At 43.9% G+C, this 23,457-nt stretch overlaps 1 protein-coding gene across 1 annotated transcript in view; it reads right to left on the reverse strand.

The window, feature by feature from the left end:
- LOC126198569 (neurobeachin) overlaps positions 1 to 23,457 on the reverse strand; it is a 1,606,419-nt gene that overhangs the window by 1,028,182 nt on the left and 554,780 nt on the right. Inside the window, exon 3 of the mRNA XM_049935000.1 lies at positions 4,944 to 5,044. Coding sequence (XP_049790957.1) covers positions 4,944 to 5,044 — 101 coding nt within the window. The remainder of the gene's footprint in view (positions 1 to 4,943; positions 5,045 to 23,457) is intronic.

Genomic DNA, 23,457 nt, shown 5'->3' on the forward strand with positions numbered 1-23,457 from the left:
TATCACTCAGTTATCACAGACAGTTTTCCGCCTAGCTAGGGTTGCCATCCATCCTGATATGTCGGAACCATTACTGTTATAGACCTTGTCCCGACATCTCGACAAGATCCAATTTCGTCCCGATTTTGCAAAATACTGTTACGAGCTGGGCTCAAGTACTGAAGTAACGCCATCTGTTACACAACATTTACATGAAGCCACAGTTTTATTTATGGCAACAATTTTATGTTGGCAAGGTCATCTTACAGATGGCGTTGCACGTTGCGTATCCTTTATCGATAATGCAAGCACCTTACTAGATCTAACGGCATCATACGAGAAAATACAAGACTTCTCCAGCACGATGGAGCTGGAACTATTTACGCAGCGCCACGTGGTGGAAGAATCGCGCAGTTCCCATTTGAATAGCGACTGATATGATGATTCTTTCTAAACGTAACACGAACAACGAGTGCAAGCTAGTAATGTTTGAAATGTTTGTTTTCAGGAATATATGCATCTGAAGAGCTTATTAGGAACTAAGCGTGACTCGGGAAAATGGAAGTCTAAACACTCTGTGGAAGAAAAGTGGCTTACTACACTACTGGCCATTAAAATTGCTACACCAACAAGAAATGCAGATGATAAACGGGTATTCATTGGACAAATATATTATACTAGAACTGACATGTGATTACATTTTCACGCAATTTGGGTGCATAGATCTTGAGAAATCAGAACCCAGAACAACCACCTCTGGCCGTAATAACGGCCTTGATACGCCTGGGCATTGAGTCAGACAGAGCTTGGATGGCCTGTACAGGTACAGCTGCCCATACAGCTTCAACACAATATCACAGTTCATCAAGAGTACTGACTGGCGTATTGTGACGAGCCAGTAGCTCGGCCACCATTGACCAGACGTTTTCAGTTGGTGAGGGATCTGGAGAATATGCTGGTCAGGGCAGCAGTCGAACATTTTCTGTATCCAGAAAGGCCCCTACAGGACTTGCAACATGCGGTCGTGCATCATCCTGCTGAAATGTAGGGTTTCGCAGGGATCGAATGAAGGGTAGAGCCACGGGTCGTAACACGTCTGAAATGTAACGTCCACTGTTCAAAGTGCCGTCAATGCGAACAAGAGGTGACCGAGACGTGTAACCAATTGCACCCCTTACCATCACGCGGGATTATACGCCAGTATGGCGATGACGAATACACGCTTCCAAAATGCGTTCACCGCAATTTCGCCAAACACGGATGCGACCATCATGATGATGTAAACAGAACCTGGATTCATCCGAAAATATGACGTTTTGCCATTCGTGCACCCAGGTTCGTCGTTGAGTACACCATCGCAGGCGCTCCTGTCTGTGATGCAGCGTCAAGGGTAACCGCAGCCATGGTCTACGAGCTGATAGTCCATGCTGCTGCAAACGTCGTCGAACTGTTCGTGCAGATGGTTGTTGTCTTGCAAACATCCCCATCTGTTGACTCAGGGATCGAGACGTGGTTGCACGATCCGTTACAGCCATGCGGATAAGATGCCTGTCTTCTCGACAGCTAGTGATACGAGGCTGTTGGGATCCAGCGCGGCGTACCGTATTACCCTCCTGAACCCACCGATTCCATATTCTGCTAACAGTCATTGGATCTCGACCAACGCGAGCAGCAATGTCGCGATACGATAAATCGCAATCGCGATAGGCTACAATCCGACTTTTATCAAAGTCGGAAACGTGATGGTACGCATTTCTCCTCCTTACACGAGGCATCACAACAACGTTGCACCAGGCAACGCCGGTCAACTGCTGTTTGTGTATGAGAAATCGGTTGGAAACTTTCCTCATGTCAGCACGTTGTAGGTATCGCCACCGGCGCCAAACTTGTGTGAATGCTCTGAAAAGCTAATCATTTGCATATCACAGCATCTTCTTCCTGTCGGTTAAATTTCGCGTCTGTAGCACGTCAACTTCGTGGTGTAGCAATTTTAATAGCCAGTAGTGTATCTTAAGGAAAACGAAAATCCTGAACGTCAATGCCAACTGTTAAAATTATGCGAGTATTTGTTTTCTATTCCCGCATACAACTTCAGCGTGGAAAGGGTATTCTCGCTGATGCCGGCCCAGTGGACTGACGAAAGAACTCCACTGCTGTCAGGGACGGCGGAATCAATGTTACAGTAATGACTTGCATGAAGTTCTATACATATGTAGAACGGAAAAAAAGACTTGCTGAAAAAGATGAAGTCTTCCGAAAAAAATGATGTACTAACTGCTTCTACCGCAAGAAGTACCATATAATTGTGTTCTAAATAAAAATAATTGTAGTGAATAAATTTTTTATTTAATTTCTACACCCCCACAGCAGTGTGTCCCGACGAGGTCCCCGCTAAATACGGCAACCCTGCTCCTGGTATATTCTTTGGCTTCGCCAGCTCACAACGGCACTGTTGCTGTTGCGGTCTTAGTCTAGAGACTGGTTTGATGCAGCTCTCCATGCTACTCTATCCTGTGCAAGCTTCTTCATCACCCAGTACCTACTGCAACCTACATCCCTCTGAATCTGCTTAGTGTATACATCTCTTGGTGTCCCTCTTCGATTTTTACACTCCACGCTGCCCTCAAATACTAAATTAGTGATCCCTTGATGCCTCAGAATATGTCCGACCAACCGATTCCTTCTTCTAGTCAAGTTGTGCCACAAATTTCTCTTCTCCCCAATTCTATTCAATACCTCCTCATTAGTAATGTGATCTACCCATCTAATCTTCAGCATTCTTCTGTAGCACCACATTTCGAAAGCTTCTATTCTCGTCTTGTCTAATCTATTTATCGTCCACGTTTCACTTCCATATATGCCTACACTCCATACAAATACTTTCAGACACGACTTCCTGAGAAATCTAAACTCGATGTTAACAAATTTCTATTCTTCAGGAACATTTTCTTGCCATTGCCAGTCTACATTTTATATCCTCTCTACTTCTACCATCATCAGTTATTTTGCTCCCCAAATAGCAAAACTCCTTTACTGCTTTAAGTGTCTCATTTCCTAATCTAATTCCCTCAGCATCACCCGATTTAATGCGACTACATTCCATTATTCTCATTTTGCTTTTGTTGATGTTCATCTTATACCCTCCTTTCAAGACACTGTCCATTCCGTTCAGCTGCTCTGTCTCTGACAGAATTACAATGTCATTGGGGAACCTCAAAGTTTTTATTTCTTCTGCATGGAGTTTAATTCCTACTCCTACCCTACTACAGGGCTATGACACTGAAATACGCAACAATACCTCAAGAAATCCTATCACATTCAGAGAAACACATAATACAGGAAAGACATACGAAAACCAGCATCCAACGTTACAGTCTATAACAGCCAGGTCAATAAAAGCAAAGAACTCTCCCGCCTAAGCAAGTCAATTCAAGATTCTCATTGCCTATTGTATACTACCACCCGACTGGCAACGATCAACAGGAACGAATTGCCAACAGTGGAACAGCTGCCGACACAGTAAGCACCTAAGCATCACAGTTTCAGTAGCACGGTCGCCATACATGGTCGCCTGTGGTCGCCTGGTAACGTCGGCCGACAGTGCGTCCGGTCTCTTTCTTCCGTTTTCGGCGCAGGGTAAGGAGGTAAGATTATAAACTACTCGACCGAGATGGTTAGAATGTATTTTAACCTCCTTGGGCAAGATGGATGCCGCAATGCTTCTGCGACTGCAGATAAGTGCTGCATTTAGGCTGTGTTATTAAATGAATGAACTATATGGATTAGGAAAAGAACGTGGAGAGTACTGTACACTTTCTTCAGTTATTGCAAGAACCAGACAAGTTTTACGAGCATATGTAAGACGAAGAGAGAAACAATTATATATGTGGTGGCATTGAAAAGCAAGATTACAGCACCTTGTACAACTTCAGATAAATTCAGCAAAATAAACATAATATGTGAATTAATCTTCAACGACTGTTTTCGGCACACGTGTGAAAGATAAACTTGAGTTTCAGAATAGGAAACTGTGAACAGCTAAAGCACAGACAAATGGAAACTCATATACCACATTTGCAAACTAATTCATGTAACAATTGCCATCCTACTGGCATAAAAACGCCAGTACATAATAGTAATAACAACAATAATCCGTAGACAGCAAATTCTCGCTCCCACACAACCGAAAAAAGTAACTGTAAGTGTAAGATACGACACCCTTCTCTCTTGAATAAATTAGTTTTTGAGGTTATAATTTACGCCCGAAATTTCCGATAAAGATTTTGCCTACTCGTTGTTCCCTATTAAGCTGCGATTTCATTCCACATATACCGAGCTATATCCCGAATGTAATTATTTTTCATCCTCAGAATGCCGCAAACTACTCCTTCTCGCACCAAACTTATCAGTTTCTCAGAGGCTATACTTCGTGTTTGAGAACAGTGCTCGATTCGACCGAAGAAAACAACCTGATTTGAATTTCACTGACCGACGTCTGAAGTCTGTACGTTCGGGCGATGTGATCGGCTGCAATGTGACCCCGCAGCTACCTGCGCAATAACTTTAAAACATCCATCGGTAGAATTCACCAGTGTTCGTGCCACGGAAACTTGTAGCCCAGTTGGGTGAACGGGATACCAGGGATGGTTGGTTTGTAGGGTTTGTGGAAGAACTGCTGAACAGATTAGCAAGCAAGCAAGTTCATCCAGATAACAACAGGAAGAAAAGGTCAGTCATAATATTCCTGACATATTTCATGAGAGTAGGTGTTCCATTAATCAGTTATAAACAAGAATACACCAACGCGACAGTCGTAACAACCAACGAAGTCAGAGCCTTCAATGCATGGATTCAATTTTGCGGATCAGATTTGCACCCTTTAGCGTCACAGATATATTCATTTTTGATCACTTTCTCACATGATATAGATTAATTCAGCAACTACGTGATTTGTGTTCCCTTACCCATTTTCCGTTGACAGCCTTCATTGCACCAAACAGCAGCTTCAGTTCTTTAACAGTAATACTGTAACTGGCCAGTACGCCCAACATTTCAATTAGGAGATCTGCAATCAAAAAACAATCAATTAATCTACTATTTGTGATTTTTTACTGCTTTCCTGAGTAGCGACTCTTGTTACAGTAAATTAAATCCCACAAAAATTGTTTCTGAGAAAGTTTTTCAATGAATTATGATAATGAAAAGATGTGAAGAAATAAAAGTTCAGTTATATTCTTGTGTATAGAAAATGAAAATTGTAATTATGAAGACACCATTATCATCATCTCAGTGCACACTGAATAGTGAAAGACCAGTAGAATTCGGTCACATTTCGTTTTAATATACAAGATGATTCAGCTGCCCCTACCGCTGTCGTTTTATGCAACCTGCAGCGTTATGTTTGGCCTTCATATGCCACGCACAAGATTTTCATATTCTCTCGCCCTCTACACGCAAACTATTAGTCCTAGACACAAAAAAATGAGCAGGACCTTTTTGTAGGAAATTTAATGGAGTTCAGTTTTTTATTGGATATCTTTTCGCTGGGGACAACGGTTTTCGACTTATTCAAGGAAACGTACAAAAGTGTCCTTCAAACACAAGTCCACCCCACACTCATTCTTCACCAGTCAGTGTTTCTAGTATGCGGCACTCCCTCCTCCCAATGAAAAAAATTTCCGGCCACACGGGCTATTCCAAGAATTCGAATTTTTTTTTGTCTCTGTTGACTGGGCTGTAACTCGATGAGCATGGTCGGCTACCGTCCTTAACATTAGTAATTTAAACGTGCCTCTCAGGGTAATTATGCTAAAATTAATTACGCTCACAATTCGATCCAAACTTAACCGTTACAAGTACAGTAGTTTCGTAGTCAGAAGGCCTGAAGAATAAAACGATGTAATTGTTTCATTTTATGCTTTTAAAATTCACAAAATACTTGGGTGAAATTTACACAAATGCCAATTTTACAATTTGTAAGTGCTCGACTAAGCAGTTGCTGGAATAAAACCTCGTAATGAAGACCAAAAAATGTCGAATGTGGGAAATAATTTGTGCAGTCACAGTGGTAGTAGGAGGGATTGCAATGAACAACCTACTTGAAGTTCTGGCCGATGGGGGCCGAGTGTGGAAGTATGGGTGCATTTGAAGGTCTCTTTTGTACGGTTTTCTTGAATAATTCGAAAGTCACGGCTATAAATGAAACGTTAACCAGTGCTGAATTTAACTACATTAAGTTTCCTACAAAAAGATTTTGTTCATCTTTTCTGCAGGACTAACAGTTTGCGTGTAACGAGCGAGAGAATATGAAAATCTCGCGCCCAGCAGTTAATATTGTGGGTTGTACAAAACGACAACGGTAGGGGCAGCTGAGTCACCCTTTACATACACACTGACGGGAAAAAATCACAACACCAAAAAATAATTGTTGTTGTTGTGGTCTTCAGTCCTGAGACTGGTTTGATGCAGCTCTCCATGCTACTCTATCCTGTGCAAGCTTCTTCATCTCCCAGTACCTACTGCAACCTACATCCTTCTGAATCTGCTTAGTGTATTGATCTCTTGGTCTCCCTCTACGATTTTTACCCTCCACGCTGCCCTCCAATGCTAAATTTGTGATCCCTTGATGCCTCAAAACATGTCCTACCAACCGATCCCTTCTTCTAGTCAAGTTGTGCCACAAACTTCTCTTCTCTCCAATCCTATTCAATACCTCCTCATTAGTTACGTGATCTACCCACCTTATCTTCAGCATTCTTCTGTAGCACCACATTTCGAAAGCTTCTATTCTCTTCTTGTCCAAACTAGTTATCGTCCATGTCTCACTTCCATACATGGCTACACTCCATACAAATACTTTCAGAAACGACTTCCTGACACCTAAATCTATACTCGATGTTAACAAATTTCTCTTCTTGAGAAACGCTTTCCTTGCCATTGCCAGTCTACATTTTATATCCTCTCTACTTCGACCATCATCGGTTATTTTACTCCCTAAATAGCAAAACTCCTTTACTACTTTAAGTGTCTCATTTCCTAATCTAATTCCCTCAGCATCACCCGATTTAATTTGACTACATTCCATTATCCTCGTTTTGCTTTTGTTGATGTTCATCTTATATCCTCCTTTCAAGACACTGTCCATTCCGTTCAACTGCTCTTCCAAGTCCTTTGCTGTCTCTGACAGAATTACAATGTCATCGGCGAACCTCAAAGTTTTTACTTCTTCTCCATGAATTTTAATACCTACTCCGAATTTTTCTTTTGTTTCCTTTACTGCTTTCTCAATATACAGATTGAATAACATCGGGGAGAGGCTACAACCCTGTCTCACTCCTTTCCCAACCACTGCTTCCCTTTCATGCCCCTCGACTCTTATAACTGCCATCTGGTTTCTGTACAAATTGTAAATAGCCTTTCGCTCCCTGTATTTTACCCCTGCCACCTTCAGAATTTGAAAGAGAGTATTCCAGTCAACATTGTCAAAAGCTTTCTCTAAGTCTACAAATGCTAGAAACGTAGGTTTGCCTTTTCTTAATCTTTCTTCTAAGATAAGTCTTAAGGTCAGTATTGCCTCACGTGTTCCAACATTCCTACGGAATCCAAACTGATCTTCCCCGAGGTCAGCTTCTACCAGTTTTTCCATTCGTCTGTAAAGAATTCGTGTTAGTATTTTGCAGCTGTGACTTATTAAACTGATAGTTCGGTAATTTTCACATTTGTCAACACCTGCTTTCTTTGGGATTGGAATTATTATATTCTTCTTGAAGTCTGAGGGTATTTCGCCTGTCTCATACATCGTGCTCACCAGATGGTAGAGTTTTGTCATGACTGGCTCTCCCGAGGCCATCAGTAGTTCTAGTGGAATGTTGTCTACTCCCGGGGCCTTGTTTCGACTCAGGTCTTTCAGTGCTCTGTCAAACTCTTCACGCAGTATCTTATCTCCCATTTCGTCTTCATCTACATCCTCTTCCATTTCCATAATATTGTCCTCAAGTACATCTCCCTTGTATAAACCCTCTATATACTCCTTCCACCTTTCTACCTTCCCTTCTTTGCTTAGAACTGGGTTTCCATCTGAGCTCTTGATATTCATGCAAGTGGTTCTCTTCTCTCCAAAGGTCTCTTTAATTTTCCTGTAGGCAGTATCTATCTTACCCCTAGTGAGACAAGCCTCTACATCCTTACATTTGTCCTCTAGCCATCCCTGCTTAGCCATTTTGCACTTCCTGTCGATCTCATTTTTGAGACGTTTGTATTCCTTTTTGCCTGCTTCATTTACTGCATTTTTATATTTTCTCCTTTCATCAATTAAATTCAATATTTCTTCTGTTACCCAAGGATTTCTATTAGCCCTCGTCTTTTTACCTACTTGATCGTCTGCTGCCTTCACCACTTCATCCCTCAGAGCTACCCATTCTTCTTCTACTGTATTTCTTTCCCCCATTCCTGTCAATTGTTCCCTTATGCTCTCCCTGAAACTCTCTACAACCTCTGGTTCTTTCAGTTTATCCAGGTCCCATCTCCTTAAATTCCCACCTTTTTGCAGTTTCTTCAGTTTCAATCTGCAGTTCATAACCAATAGATTGTGGTCAGAATCCACATCTGCCCCAGGAAATGCCTTACAATTTAAAACCTGGTTCCTAAATCTCTGTCTTACCATTATATAATCTATCTGATACCTTTTAGTATCTCCAGGATTCTTCCAGGTATACAACCTTCTTTTATGATTCTTGAACCAAGTGTTAGCTATGATTAAGTTATGCTCTGTGCAAAATTCTACAAGGCGGCTTCCTCTTTCATTCCTTCCCCCCAATCCATATTCACCTACTATGTTTCCTTCTCTCCCTTTTCCTACTGACGAATTCCAGTCACCCATGACTATTAAATTTTCGTCTCCCTTCACTACCTGAATAATTTCTTTTATCTCGTCATACATTTCATCTATTTCTTCATCATCTGCAGAGCTAGTTGGCATATAAACTTGTACTACTGTAGTAGGCATGGGCTTTGTGTCTATATTGGCCACAATAATGCGTTCACTATGCTGTTTGTAGTAGCTAACCCGCACTCCTATTTTTTTATTCATTATTAAACCTACTCCTGCATTACCCCTATTTGATTTTGTATTTATAACCCTGTAATCACCTGACCAAAAGTCTTGTTCCTCCTGCCACCGAACTTCACTAATTCCCACTATATCTAACTTTAACCTATCCATTTCCCTTTTTAAATTTTCTAACCTACCTGCCCGATTAAGTGATCTGACATTCCACGCTCCGATCCGTAGAACGCCAGTTTTCTTTCTCCTGATAACGACGTCCTCTTGAGTAGTCCCCGCCCGGAGATCCGAATGGGGGACTATTTTACCTCCGGAATATTTTACCCAAGAGGACGCCATCATCATTTAATCATACAGTAGAGCTGCATGTCCTCGGGAAAAATTACGGCTGTAGTTTCCCCTTGCTTTCAGCCGTTCGCAGTACCAGCACAGCAAGGCCGTTTTGGTTAATGTTACAAGGCCAGATCAGTCAATCATCCAGACTGTTGCCCCTGCAACTACTGAAAAGGCTGCTGCCCCTCTTCAGGAACCACATGTTTGTCTGGCCTCTCAACAGATACCCCTCCGTTGTGGTTGCACCTACGGTACGGCCATCTGTATCGCTGAGGCACGCAAGCCTCCCCACCAACGGCAAGGTCCATGGTTCATGGGGGGAAAAAATAATTAATGTAAAATAATGAAACTGCGGGAATACATTCGTCCACGTAATATACGTAAGTGATCAACATTGCAAGATCACAGGTTAATGAACGCACGAGACAAGTCATTGCAAATGTGAAATGTTGGTACATTAATAATCGGTGTAACCGCCAGGATGTTGAATGCAACCAGTCGTAAGTGCACGCATTGTGTTGTACGGGTGCCGGATGTCAGTTTGTGGGCCGCAGTTCCATGCCTGTTGCACTTGGTCGGTCAGTACAGGGACGGTTAATGCTGTTTGTGGATGACGCTGGAGTTATCGTCAGACGAAGTCCCGTATGTGCTCGATTGGAGACCGATCTGGTGATGGAGCAGACCGAGGCAGTATGTCGACACTTTGTAGAGCATGTTGGGTTAGAACAATGGTATGTGGGCGGGCGGTATCGTGAGAAAAACTCCTGGAATGCTGCTCACGAATAGCAGCACGACAGAACAAATCACCAGACTGACGTACAAATTTGCAGTCAGGGTGCGTGGGACAACCACAAGAGTGCTCCTGCTGTCATACGAAATTGTGCCCCAGACCGCAAGCAGGTTTGTTGCGGGCCGTCAGCTATTCACCTTCTAACCAACACGCGACCATCACTGGCACTCAGCAGAACCTGCTTTCATTAGAAAACACAACAGACCTCCAGTCCTCCACCCTGTCTCCAATGAGCTCTCGCTTGACGCCACGTCTGTATCATACGGCGGTTGTTTGGGGTCAGTGGAATACACTCTACGAGGCGTCTGGCTCGGAGCTGTCCGTGAAGTAAGCGATTTGTAACAGTTCGTTGTGTCGCTGTGGTGCCAACTGCTCTCATGTCAGACTGTTGCTGCAGATGAAGTTCGATGCACCCGAGTCATACGCCCAACACGATGATCTTCCCTTTCGGTAGCTGCACGTGGCTGCCCGGAGCCCGGTACTTCTGCGAGCGTATATTCTCCTGACTACCGCTGCCAACAATCGTGTACAGTGGCTACATTACTGTCAAGTCTTGCAGCAGTATCACAGAAGGAACATCCAGCTTCTCGTAGCCCAATTACATGACCTCGTTGAAATTCGGTGAAGTGTGATAGTGACGTCTTTGTCGCCTTGAAGACATTCTTGCTGTTACTCAACTCACCACATCCAATCTCAAAGGTAGCTACCGCTCACTACCGCTACATCATGTGTTTAAAGCTAACCCTATTTCCATGCTCATAGTGGCGCAACTAGCACTACTCTCATGCGACTGGCACGAAATCTGAATAGACATCATCTTTCAGATTCAGAAACTCGCCTACCTACTTTCGTTTATGTTGCACGACCCCTCGCTGGTGCTGTCATTCCTTTTTTCCTTCAGTGTATATTTTTTAACAAGTTATGGTTCCCCACAAAAGACTACGACGAGGTTCTGATAAGCGGTGTTTTTCCATGAACACTACGTGACTCGCTGTGGCCAAACCATGTGTAAACAGACATTCTTGATACGCCTTATGTTGGCAAAAGAAGTGGAAACTGAGAGGGCAGAGTGTAATCAGAAACAGACAGTGTTACCTCAATGTAGATCAGTGAAATAAACATTATAGTTAAAAGAGAACATATGCGAGATAACGAACAATACTTTTTGCGGGGATTCATCAGCGAATTTCAAGAAAAGGAAAAATTATAAGAAATATATAGATACCTGCGTTGACTGTTAATCTTGAAAATGTAATGAAAACTAACTCTCTCTCTCTCTCCTCTATCTGTCATTATTATGAAAGAGTTACGTAATTAAGGTAATAATTGTGGGTTTTTTTTTGGGAGTATTTCAATAGTGGTTTCTTATTTCATACCTAATCCTTCCCTGTAATGTTGGTACAGTGCAGGAAGTTGTGCGGAAAAGCGCTTTTGGAATTATTTTCTGTCATACTCTTGGTGACATTTTTTCAAAAACGAACAGGCACTAGTCAGAAAGATAAAATTAATCGGGTAAGATAGTATTACATAGTGACAGTACTGTTTTTCATCTTGTGAAAGTGAATAAAGCAGCCTTCCGCATTCCACACTGGGGGTAAAGGATCGGTTTGTGTGCAGTACATCGTTAACTGGCAAAGTTTTCTTTTTGTATTCCCAGTCAAAGCCGAACATGAAGGAGCCAACGAAACATACACTTTTTTGCTACTCGACTTTGTCTTACGTGACATTCTGGCCTGGAGCCCGATTCTTTAAAGAAATGAATCCCCATGCAGAAAACAGCTTCAGCCGTCTTATTACTTCACAAATGAGTTAAACGTGTTATATATTTGCCTCGAAGCGTGTAAGCGAAGGAGACTTTAGGAAAGGTTTGAAATTACGCTTAAAATCTGTTCGAAGACGTTAAGTGCTCTCATTATGAAACAATAGATGAGTATAGTCTGTGAATCTGCACTCCATTTTAAGCAAAACCAATTTATTCACGGATCTTAATGCTTACTAAGCCATACCTCCTGAACTACTGTATACATCGCACAATGATATAATTTTGCACGTATATTCAGTGACTTACGTGAAACCAGTATCAAAAGCGCGTTGCGAATAGAGTAGGTAGTAAAGAAGTTGCTCAAATTTGAATACATGCAACAGCGAAAATATAGTAAGCGATACATTTTTTTCCTTTCATCATATTGTGGGGATGTCAGCTAGAAGAAGTTTCATAAAGATTTGAAATTATGTGTATAGTTTACTGGAAGTCGGGAAGTGCGCTGATTCTCAAATACTGGATAAACGAAATACGGGTTCTTGCGCGTCGTCAGTTATGACATCTCAAAAGAGAGGAGAAAGTTTCTAACTGTAATACTTGCCTTGTTGTGTTACACTTTTAAAATAATATAGATTACGACAGCATTAAAAATTTTTAAAAATTACGCAGAATACTGAAGATCGAATTTATGTTGCCCCTACACTGCAACCGCTATCGGGTCCCAGGATAGTGTTTAGTAATATACACTACGGAATACAATTAGCGGTTCACTTTTCCGAAACCCTGTCATTGGTGTCATTGGCTCCTAGTGCGACGCGAGGTTTTGAAATTGGGCTCAAAGGTGCTTAAAACCTTCCTCTGAAACGGTGTGAAACTGTGGCACCATGCGACATTACCCTCTGGCTCGGCGACAGAAAGATCAGAGCTCAGAAGCTCACCTGAGCTGTAAGGTGGCATCCAGTTTCACAACAATTCTGGCCAGTGCCACGATGGGAAGGTGGCATATCACCTCCTCACCACATGTCACTCCTTCTTTCGATGCCCCTATGATGGATGCCAGGACCGCAGCACCCAACCTTGAAATCACGCGATACTTTTTTTAAATTTTTGGTTGGCCTAGGAAAACACTCAGAAGCGACACGAAAAGGCCTCAGGAAGTGGCACACAGGTCGTCAACGAAACCAGCCCTGCCCTCGGAGCGTTGATTCCCAGACATTTCGCGGTCGAAAACTACAGCCTGCAGTGCAATGTGCAGAGCGACGTTCTTGACACCCCCCAGAAGATTTAACCCTTTTCTAAGGACACGTAGAGCTGCAGCCCCACTGAACGAGATCTGACCCCTTTGGCGTGTAGTGCGACCGCAATTTTTGTTTGTCTATACAGTTTGGAACTACTAGGGATCGTTCGAAACCATTCGACGAAATTTGAATGTGATCGGAAGCAGCAAAGGGCGTTTAAGCTTCTTCAGTCCTCCCGCTTCGCGACCTCCTCTGGCACGATCACGGGGCAGTGCGGGATTAATACGTGCGTAAATAATCCGGCAAACGCTACCTCTTAAGAAAACCTAGTTCGGCGACACCCATGCATCTCTGTTGCGCACTTTCAAAATGTCCCTGCAACAGAGTCACCAATGGCTACGTGCCGCAAGGTTGTGCAACCGTTTCGACTCCGCTTAGGTTTCGCATACGGCGAGCAGGTGCCAGTTCAGCGACGTAGGGCCACCCAGCTGTGTTGTGTCGACATCGTTGCCCGTCACACCAGCGCCTCGGAATCAGTGAATGGCTGTCTCCGTATACGGACATTTTTAAAGTGCCTAAAAAAGGTGAGGGTGGCACCGAGGTTGTTGCCGAACTGAGTGTGTTAGAGGGACCCTTTGCCATTCTATTAATTCACGCGTGCGTCAATGTCGCATCCTCTCACATCCCGTCGGTGATCACGCCACAGGATGGCGCGAAACAGGAGGACTGAGAGAACATATGTTTCCTTTGCTGCTTCGGATCACGTTCCAATTTCGCCGAATGGTTTTGAAAGGTCTCTAGTGGTTCCAACTTGTATAACAGAGGAAAAATTACGCTAGGTACACTCCAAAGAGGTCAGATAATGTTCAGCAGAGTTGCAGCCCCACGGTGACCTGAGAGAAGGGGTGAATCGTCCAGGGCGTCTACAGTAGCTAAGGTTGTCAAAGAAGTATTTCTACAGCTCTTAACACTGCTAGCTGTTGTTTCGGCATCGGAATGTGTGGGAATCAACGCCCCAAGGGAAGCAGTGGTTTAATTCATGCCCTTCGTGCCACTCGACGAGGCTTCTTCGTGTCTTTTCTGAGCGGCGGTGCCTCTGAAATGTTTTCCTCCGCCACCTATAAGAAAACCACTGCTCTAACCTCCAATGCACAGGCGTCTAGAGATGGGGTGAAACGTTCGGGGCACATGAGGTATTAGTTTTATGTGGCCTGAAGATATACCTCCAGGGTATGAAACCGGTCGTCATACACGGGAGAACACTATAAAAAGCTAAGGCGGATTTGAACTTTCACTCAGTTTAATATAGATTATTTTACCATCTCTGATATTAAATTATTTGATTGTCCGTAACATTATGTACAGCAAAAAATTGTCAGTGAAATCACTCAATCGGTGCAGACTTGTTGGTGTGGAAGGTGCAAGTATTACCTTGTCCAGCAACTACACTCCTGGAAATTGAAATAAGAACACCGTGAATTCATTGTCCCAGGAAGGGGAAACTTTATTGACACATTCCTGGGGTCAGATACATCACATGATCACACTGACAGAACCACAGGCACATAGACACAGGCAACAGAGCATGCACAATGTCGGCACTAGTACAGTGTATATCCACCTTTCGCAGCAATTCAGGCTGCTATTCTCCCATGGAGACGATCGTAGAGATGCTGGATGTAGTCCTGTGGAACGGCTTGCCATGCCATTTCCACCTGGCGCCTCAGTTGGACCAGCGTTCGTGCTGGACGTGCAGACCGCGTGAGACGACGCTTCATCCAGTCCCAAACATGCTCAATGGGGGACAGATCCGGAGGTCTTGCTGGCCAGGGTAGTTGACTTACACCTTCGAGAGCACGTTGGGTGGCACGGGATACATGCGGACGTGCATTGTCCTGTTGGAACAGCAAGTTCCCTTGCCGGTCTAGGAATGGTAGAACGATGGGTTCGATGACGGTTTGGATGTACCGTGCGCTATTCAGTGTCCCCTCGACGATCACCAGTGGTGTACGGCCAGTGTAGGAGATCGCTCCCCACACCACGATGCCGGGTGTTGGCCCTGTGTGCCTCGGTCGTATGCAGTCCTGATTGTGGCGCTCACCTGCACGGCGCCAAACACGCATACGACCATCATTGGCACCAAGGCAGAAGCGACTCTCATCGCTGAAGACGACACGTCTCCATTCGTCCCTCCATTCACGCCTGTCGCGACACCACTGGAGGCGGGCTGCACGATGTTGGGGCGTGAGCGGAAGACGGCCTAACGGTGTGCGGGACCGTAGCCCAGCTTCATGGAGACGGTTGCGAATGGTCCTCGCCGATACCCCAGGAGCAACAGTGTCCCTAATTTGCTGGGAAGTGGCGGTGCGGTCCCCTACGGCACTGCGTAGGATCCTACGGTCTTGGCGTGCATCCGTGCGTCGCTGCGGTCCGGTCCCAGGTCGACGGGCACGTGCACCTTCCGCCGACCACTGGCGACAACATCGATGTACTGTGGAGACCTCACGCCCCTTGTGTTGAGCAATTCGGCGGTACGTCCACCCGGCCTCCCGCATGCCCACTATACGCCCTCGCTCAAAGTCCGTCAACTGCACATGCGGTTCACGTCCACGCTGTCGCGGCATGCTACCAGTGTTAAAGACTGCAATGGAGCTCCGTATGCCACGGCAAACTGGCTGACACTGACGGCGGCGGTGCACAAATGCTGCGCAGCTAGCGCCATTCGACGGCCAACACCGCGGTTCCTGGTGTGTCCGCTGTGCCGTGCGTGTGATCATTGCTTGTACAGCCCTCTCGCAGTGTCCGGAGCAAGTATGGTGGGTCTGACACACCGGTGTCAATGTGTTCTTTTTTCCATTTCCAGGAGTGTACATGCACTCATAACGTAATTCCAAAGATGCGGATTGAATGTGTTGTCTTGTTCGAAAATTTTCGTGTGTTTGCCCACCTTTATGAGCAGGAATCGACTCAGCTAGTGCACAGTGCCACAACCAGAGGATGTCCCCCTACCACTCATCCCCTCCCTCACCACACTCCAGAAAGAAATCGGTGGCAAAAAGACTCACTCTGTGCTGGAGGGGAAGGACCTCATGACACGAAATGCAAACCATGGTCAGTAATATATTAATGCATATTCTTTATTTAATCTGTTTGTGGGAGAGATGGCTTCCCCACCTGGGTAGAGCTCACGTCTGCACCCCAAACCCATGCTTCCCACAACGCAATAACTGTAAGCACCGAGCAATGGAATGAAGTTCGTTATAGTAGCCGCCGTCTGGAGTCCACTGCACACATGTGTCTGTCATCTAGGCGCCGCCATGGAGTTCAAAAACCGCCCAATGACATAATTATAGATCAAAATTCTAAATACCACCGACCACGGACTCGAGTCAACCTCCTTTGATCTCGCGGCCTCAAATAAAGCATTAGGTGGCGACATTCTGTTAATAGGGAAACTCCCGCCTCGCTTCCTGTCTGTCTCTCTCAACAGGTTACTTCCTGTTTGTGTGTGAACCAATTTCTTCAAACACACAGACGGAGGTTTTCATCTCTCCTCAGAATGCTGTGTTCATTTTGTCTAATGCTGGGGAAAAATTTGACAAAGAATCCTAAGATTTTTTGCTCTTACGTAAAGTAAGTAAGCGAATCGAAATCATCTATTCAGTCGCTCATGATCATACTGGCATCGAAATTTAGCATGACAGAGAAGATCGAAATACCGAATTCGGTCTACCGACATTGTTACGCCGCGTAACATCTGTTCCCCTTCTAGCAGCAATTTCTTGTGGGTTGTTGGAGGTTGTGGATTGTTGGAGCAATACAAGACACCAAGCAACAGGAAAGCAGGTAATTCTCATTTCAAAGAAAGGTCGTCGGACATACGTATATCATTTTAGGCCTACACTGCTGACGTTAGTCTGTGGCATAATTATGGGACATGTTTTATAGTTATGGACTAAGACGTTTTAGAAAAATGAGAAACTCTTCTATAAAAATTAACATGGATTCTGTACGTGGAGACCTTGCGATTGAGGAACTGAGCTCACCCTGTCCGTCCATGAAATGGTTCAAATGGCTCTGTGCACTATGGGACTTGACTTCTGTGGTCATCAGTCCCCTAGAACTTAGAACTACTTAAACCTAACTAACCTAAGGACATCACACACATCCATGCCCGAGGCAGGATTCGAACCTGCGACCGTAGCGGTCACGCGGTTCCAGACTGAAGCGCCTTAAACCGCACGGCCACACCGGCCGGCCGTCCATGAAATCCGGAGCGCCGTTGACAAGGCAGTCGTGTTGCTGTCGTGTTCCTTGGCTTATCCAGAAGGCAATCAATAGAGTTCCGCGCTAAGGTTTAGTGGACAAACTGCGATCTGATCGAGTATCGGATCATATTTGTGAATGGATTCATGGTTTTCTAAGAGACAGAACTCAACATGTTTCTCCCGACAGTTGTAATTTCAGAAGTATCAAGAGAAACATATGTTTATAACACATATTAATGATCTAGTGGATAACGCCGCAAGATCCGTATGGTTATTTGCGGACGACGTTGTCGGTATGAAGATTGCAGCACCAAAAGATAGTAGTGTAACGTAGAAATAACTGCGGAGGATTGACGGTCGGAGCAGGGACTTCCAGTTGAACAAATACAAGGTTATCATAAATGATTCTTGCGATTCCACAGATTTTCCGTAGCTGTATTATTTGACATATTGTCACAGGGCTTTGCACACACATAGAAAAACTCAAAAACTTCTGAGCATCTTACAACTGCTCCATTTATGCCCTTTACTGTTTCTGCAAATTACGTCGATAATTAAGTTCTTCCCACGTTCGGCGCAGCGGGCTCCAACCAAAAGTACTGTCGCTGCGAGTTCGCAATTCTGGTAGATTTGTTGGTAGATGAGGTGTAAACACAAAATCTTTCATACCCACAAAAAAAAATCGCAAGGGATTATGTGGGGAGAGTTTCTCAATTTCCTGCTTAAGAATTCACAAATATAATCGTGGAAGTGGGGTGGAGCGCCAATATGTTGGTAGATGAATTCCTCACTGTTGGTCTCCAATTGTGGCACGAGGCAATTTTCCAGCACGTCCAGATACACGTGCCCTGTAACGGCCTTTTCGCAGAAGAGAAAGGGACTGTAAACATGTGCTGCAAGTAGCGCGTGCAGATTCTCCCCCCCCCCCTTCCCCAGATTGGTACATTGTGCCTGCTCACTATGCCATTCACAAAAAAATGTTGCTTCATCACTGAAGATGAACTTCTCACAAAACTCATTCTCTTCCATAAGCTGTTGCAACTGTGCAACTTTGTAGCTGGAAGTCAGGGATAGTAGCAATTACAAGTGGTAAGGCTTTAGTTTCTGTCGTTTCCTTCAGATCTTCCAAACGGTCGATTGTGACTTGTTCGACTCTCTGCTTACTCTCTTCGTAAACTTCTGTGAGCTACGTGCAAAACTCGCCCGTACGCCATCAACCGTTTTCCCCTTGTAGAGGCATCCTGAAGCTTTAAAATGTGCATACCATCGCCGAATGCAGTTCGCAGCTGGTGGATCTTCGAAGTATCGTTGTACTGTTACGGTAGGCCAATGCGAATACATTTCAGGCACAACATACGCTTTCTTGATGCCTGACGTCATCTTGCCTAAATGCTCACTACTGAAGTGCGGCTGGAGCAATACAGAAGTTTGAACTTTTCTGTATGAGTGTTGAATTTTGTGACAATATGTCGATCAACGTAGCTACAATGAATTTATGAAATCGCCTCACTCATTTGTAACAGCATTGTACGTAAATAAAAATTGGGTATTGCGTACAAATAGACGCAGAATGCCAATACACTCGATTACTTTACTGGCGACAAATAACTGGAAACAGTAACTACGGTAAAATACTTGGAAGTAATTATCTGTAGCGATCTGAAGTGAAGTGACCAAAGTGAAACAAATTGGCCGGCCGGAGCGGCCGAGCGGTTCTAGGCGCTACAGTCTGGAACCGCGCGACCGCTACGGTCGCAGGTTCGAATCCTGCCTCGGGCATGGATGTGTGTGATGTCCTTAGGTTAGTTAGGTTTAAGTAGTTCTAAGTTCTAGGCGACGGATGAGCAAAGAAGTTAAGTCCCATAGTGCTCAGAGCCATTTGAACCATTTTTTTGAAACAAATTGAAGGGAAAGTAGGTACTTGAAACTCATCGAGGGAATAGTAAGGAAATGCAATTGACCGAGTAAAGAAGTGCACAAAAAACTCAAGTTCAACCGATTATTGAGTAGCGCTCATCTGTCTGAAACCAACGGCCATGTCGCAGTGGTAACATCGATTCTCATCACCTCACCGGAGTTTAATCCGCCCCTGGTAGCTGAGTGGTCAGTGCGACGGAATGCCATGCCTGGATCGGAGATTTTCTCCGCTCAGGGACTGGGTGTTGTGCTGTCCTTACCATCATCACTTCACCCCCATCAACACGCAAGTCGCCGAAGTGGCGTCAGCTCGAAAGACGTGCACCAGGCGAACGGTCTACCCGACGGGAGGACCTAGCCACACGGCATTTCCATTTACCGGAGTTTAGCGTTGTTAGGTTTCACTAGCACTTGGATGAGTGATCGTTCTGGTCTGCCGAGCGCTGTTGGCAAATGGGGTGCACTCAGCCCTTGTGAGGCAAAATGAGGACTACTAGATTCAATACGCGCATCCGGTAACGCCTACCGTTGAAGATGGCACGGCGGTCGGTCGGTACCGTTGGACCTTCTGAGGCCTGTCCAGCCGGAGTTCGTCGGTCTGGGACACTTATCGGTTGGGATAATTGGAGAGAGAGAAAAGATCCAACGAACTGCAGCAAGTTTTGTCGCGCTATCATTTAGTCGGCGCGAATGCACTATGGAGATGCTCAACAAAGTAGGGGCATGCTTCACAAAACAGTTGTGGTACATCACGGAGAGGTTTAATGTTGAAATTCTGAGGTGTTACATCAATAGATGGATGGGAAAAAGTATTACTTACTTCCATGTAGAGAAATTACAGCTCGTACAGAGGTTTACCGGCAGTCATTCTTCCCGGCACCATTCGCAAATAAAACAGGGACATTATAAGTACGCCCCCCCCCCCCCCAAATCACCACTCCCCACCATAAGGTGGCTTAGGGAATAAAGACGCCAATGTCTACGCAGAGGTGTGGATTTGACGCACTGGTGAATGTGTACCTCTAGGTGTGCAGTGTTCCTCTAGTCTGTCATATTCATTCCAAAAATGGGTCATCAAAACAACCTCGCTTGCAGGGATAGATGGGCTGGACATCACGGTGACTTTCATCTTTTGTCGGCCCTTTCAGCTTGCTGATGCTAGTATACGATCTCACCTTGAGGGCAGAGTCCTGAAAGCCTTGGTTCAAATGGCTCTGAGCACTATGGGACTCAACTGCTGAGGTCATTAGTCCCCTAGAACTTAGAACTAGTTAAACCTAACTAACCTAAGGACATCACACACATCCATGCCCGAGGCAGGATTCGAACCTGCGACCGTAGCGGTCTCGCGGTTCCAGACTGCAGCGCCAGAACCGCGCGGCCACTTCGGCCGGCCCTGAAAGCCTTCCTCACACAGACACGTTCTACACAGTCTACATATCACCATGATTATACTACCTATTATAACGACTCATCTGCTGATACTAAAGCTCTCTTCGTCTACCCAGATTTCTTCACAATAATTGGGTTGGGTTGTTTGGAGGAAGAGACCAAACATCGAGGTCATCGATCTCATCGGATTAGGGAAGGAAGTCGGCCGTGCCCTTTCAGAGGAACCATCCCGGCATTTGCCTGGAGCGATTTAGGGAAATCACTGAAAACCTAAATCAGGTTGGCCGGACGCGGGATTGAACCGTCGTCCTCCCGAATGTGAGTCCAGTGTGCTAACCACTGCGCCACCTCGCTCGGTCACAATAATTAATTACACTTTTTAATGTCAAGACACAAACTCCGTTACCAGTTCTCGTAATGTATTATTTTCTTTGTTGTCTTGGTTTTTTTTCCCCCTTGAGTCACAGACGTTTGGCACTTTTCCATAACCACTGTTCTGAGTCTCAGTCTCTGTATTCAGACACTTCACAAAATACTGTTTCTGATATTTGCAATCCGCGTCTACTTCTGAACTACGGCTCGGAGAATAAGTGCCAGATTATAAATCAAGAAAGTCCAGCCGCTCAGCTCTCGGTAACTTCTTCGGTATTTCTACCACTTACAACTTCTTCTACCTGAGAATGATGTGTATATGTGAAAAATGTCGTCTATTTCTGGTCTTGTGCCTTGTTTATTGTTGTTGTCAACGAAACACTGATTGGGAGTTGAAGTCGCTTAAAATGAATGGGAAAATGAACGGCATCGCTGGTGTACGGAATGTGAGAGCGCCCTCTCCAGTTACTGAATATGTGAGAATAGTAGCCCCAAGTACAATATTTTGCATATTTGATTTACGAATGGGAAGAATTACAGCGTTTCGGACGATTCAGATACCGCAGTAGTATTCGAATTATAAGCCAATAACCCATAAAAACGAATTTCCTATTTTCTCTTAAAACGAACTGGGAGGAAGAAAACAAAACAGCACACTGTTGTGTATACAATTTTTGTTTAAAAATCATATACCGAGTGATTCATGAAGATATGCAAATATTTTAAGATGTTATTCTACAAGCAAAACTAAAGAAAAAGAGTTCATACAAACATAGATCCGAAAATGTTTGGTTACAAAGTTACGGCTAATGAACGATTTTGTCTGAAATTTAGCAACTTCGCTAATATGAAGCCATCGCAAAACTGTACGAGGTTAAAGCACGATTTCCATTTATTTTTTTGTTATTGGTTCTGGTAAATCTAACAAAACATGTCCCAGACGTGTATCTGCAGTAGTTTTCCAGAATATCCAGAGTAGCAAAGATTATTACACAAGTAAATTTGTTTACTCTCCATTAAGAATGTAGATGTTTTGTCATTGCTGGCAACCGTTAGTGACTTGTTTAAGTCGTTTCCTAACCTTGAAATGAGTTTGTTTTCTGTATTGTCCAGCGAAAGAACATAATAACAACACTGTAATTAAGTGAATTTAAGTATGTTTCAGGTTTAAGGTGAATTCACGTATGCTATGGTATTAATAAAATCAGATTATCTGACACTTTCACACTGTTTCAGTTAACGTTATTACCATCATTTTTCCAAAATCAAATTCTTTACAACTTCTGTTGAAAACTTTGTGCAATTGTCTGGAATTTAAAAAACAAATTGGGCCAAGTAGTTAGTAAATTAAAAATTTTACGAAATTACTTCTTTGCTTCCCTGGATGTTCTACAAAACTACTGCAGATACACATCTGGGACATGTTTTATTAGATTCATCAGATCAATAACAACAATATAAATGGAAATCGTGCTTTACTTTAACCTCGTACAGTTTTGTGATGGCTTCATAGTAGCGAAGTTGCTAAATTTCAGGCAAAATCTTTTATTAGCCGTAACTCTGTAACTAAACTATGTTTATATGATCTTTTTTCTTTAGTTTTGTTTGTAGAATAACATATTAAAATATTTGCATATCTTCGTGAATCACCTTGTATATAGAGAAAGAATATATTTGAGGGTTGGAAAGCTGACTACGAACGTGTTAACGGAACTGAGCAGCGCAACGTTTTCTCTTTAGCATTTAGATTTTAACAGAAAACCGGCAAATTGTTGTTTAAAAATATAGAGCCCATGTCAGTATCAGTTTTTATTAGAGCATCGTGTTGTAAGCAGTCTTTAGCAGACCTGTTGCACCTTTTTAGTGTTCTATCAATGAATCGCAGTATTTGGTTTGCTCTACCCACAACATTATCTATGTGATCGTTCCAATTTAGGGTATTTGTAATTGTAATCTCTAATTTCTTAGTTGAATTTACAGCCTTCAGATTTGTGTGACTTACCGCGTAATCGAAATTTAGCGGATTTCTTTTAGTACTCATGTAAATAACTTACCATTTTTCTTTATTCAGGGTCAATTGCCACTTTTCGCACCATACAGATGTCTTATCAAAATCATTTTACAATTCGTTTTGGTCATCTAATGACAGCATCATCTGCAAACAATCTAAGACAGCTACTGAGATGTCTCCTATGTCGTTAATATAGATCAGGAACAACAGAGGGCTTTTAACACTTTCTTGGGGAACACCGGATACGCTCAACTGAGGCTATATTCCATAGGCAAGCAGTTTGGTTCTGAGGAACGGTGTCGAAAGCCCTCTGAAAATCTAAAAATATTGAGTC

The sequence above is a fragment of the Schistocerca nitens genome, chromosome 8, assembly GCF_023898315.1.
Source record: "Schistocerca nitens isolate TAMUIC-IGC-003100 chromosome 8, iqSchNite1.1, whole genome shotgun sequence".
NCBI lineage: Eukaryota > Metazoa > Arthropoda > Insecta > Orthoptera > Acrididae > Schistocerca > Schistocerca nitens.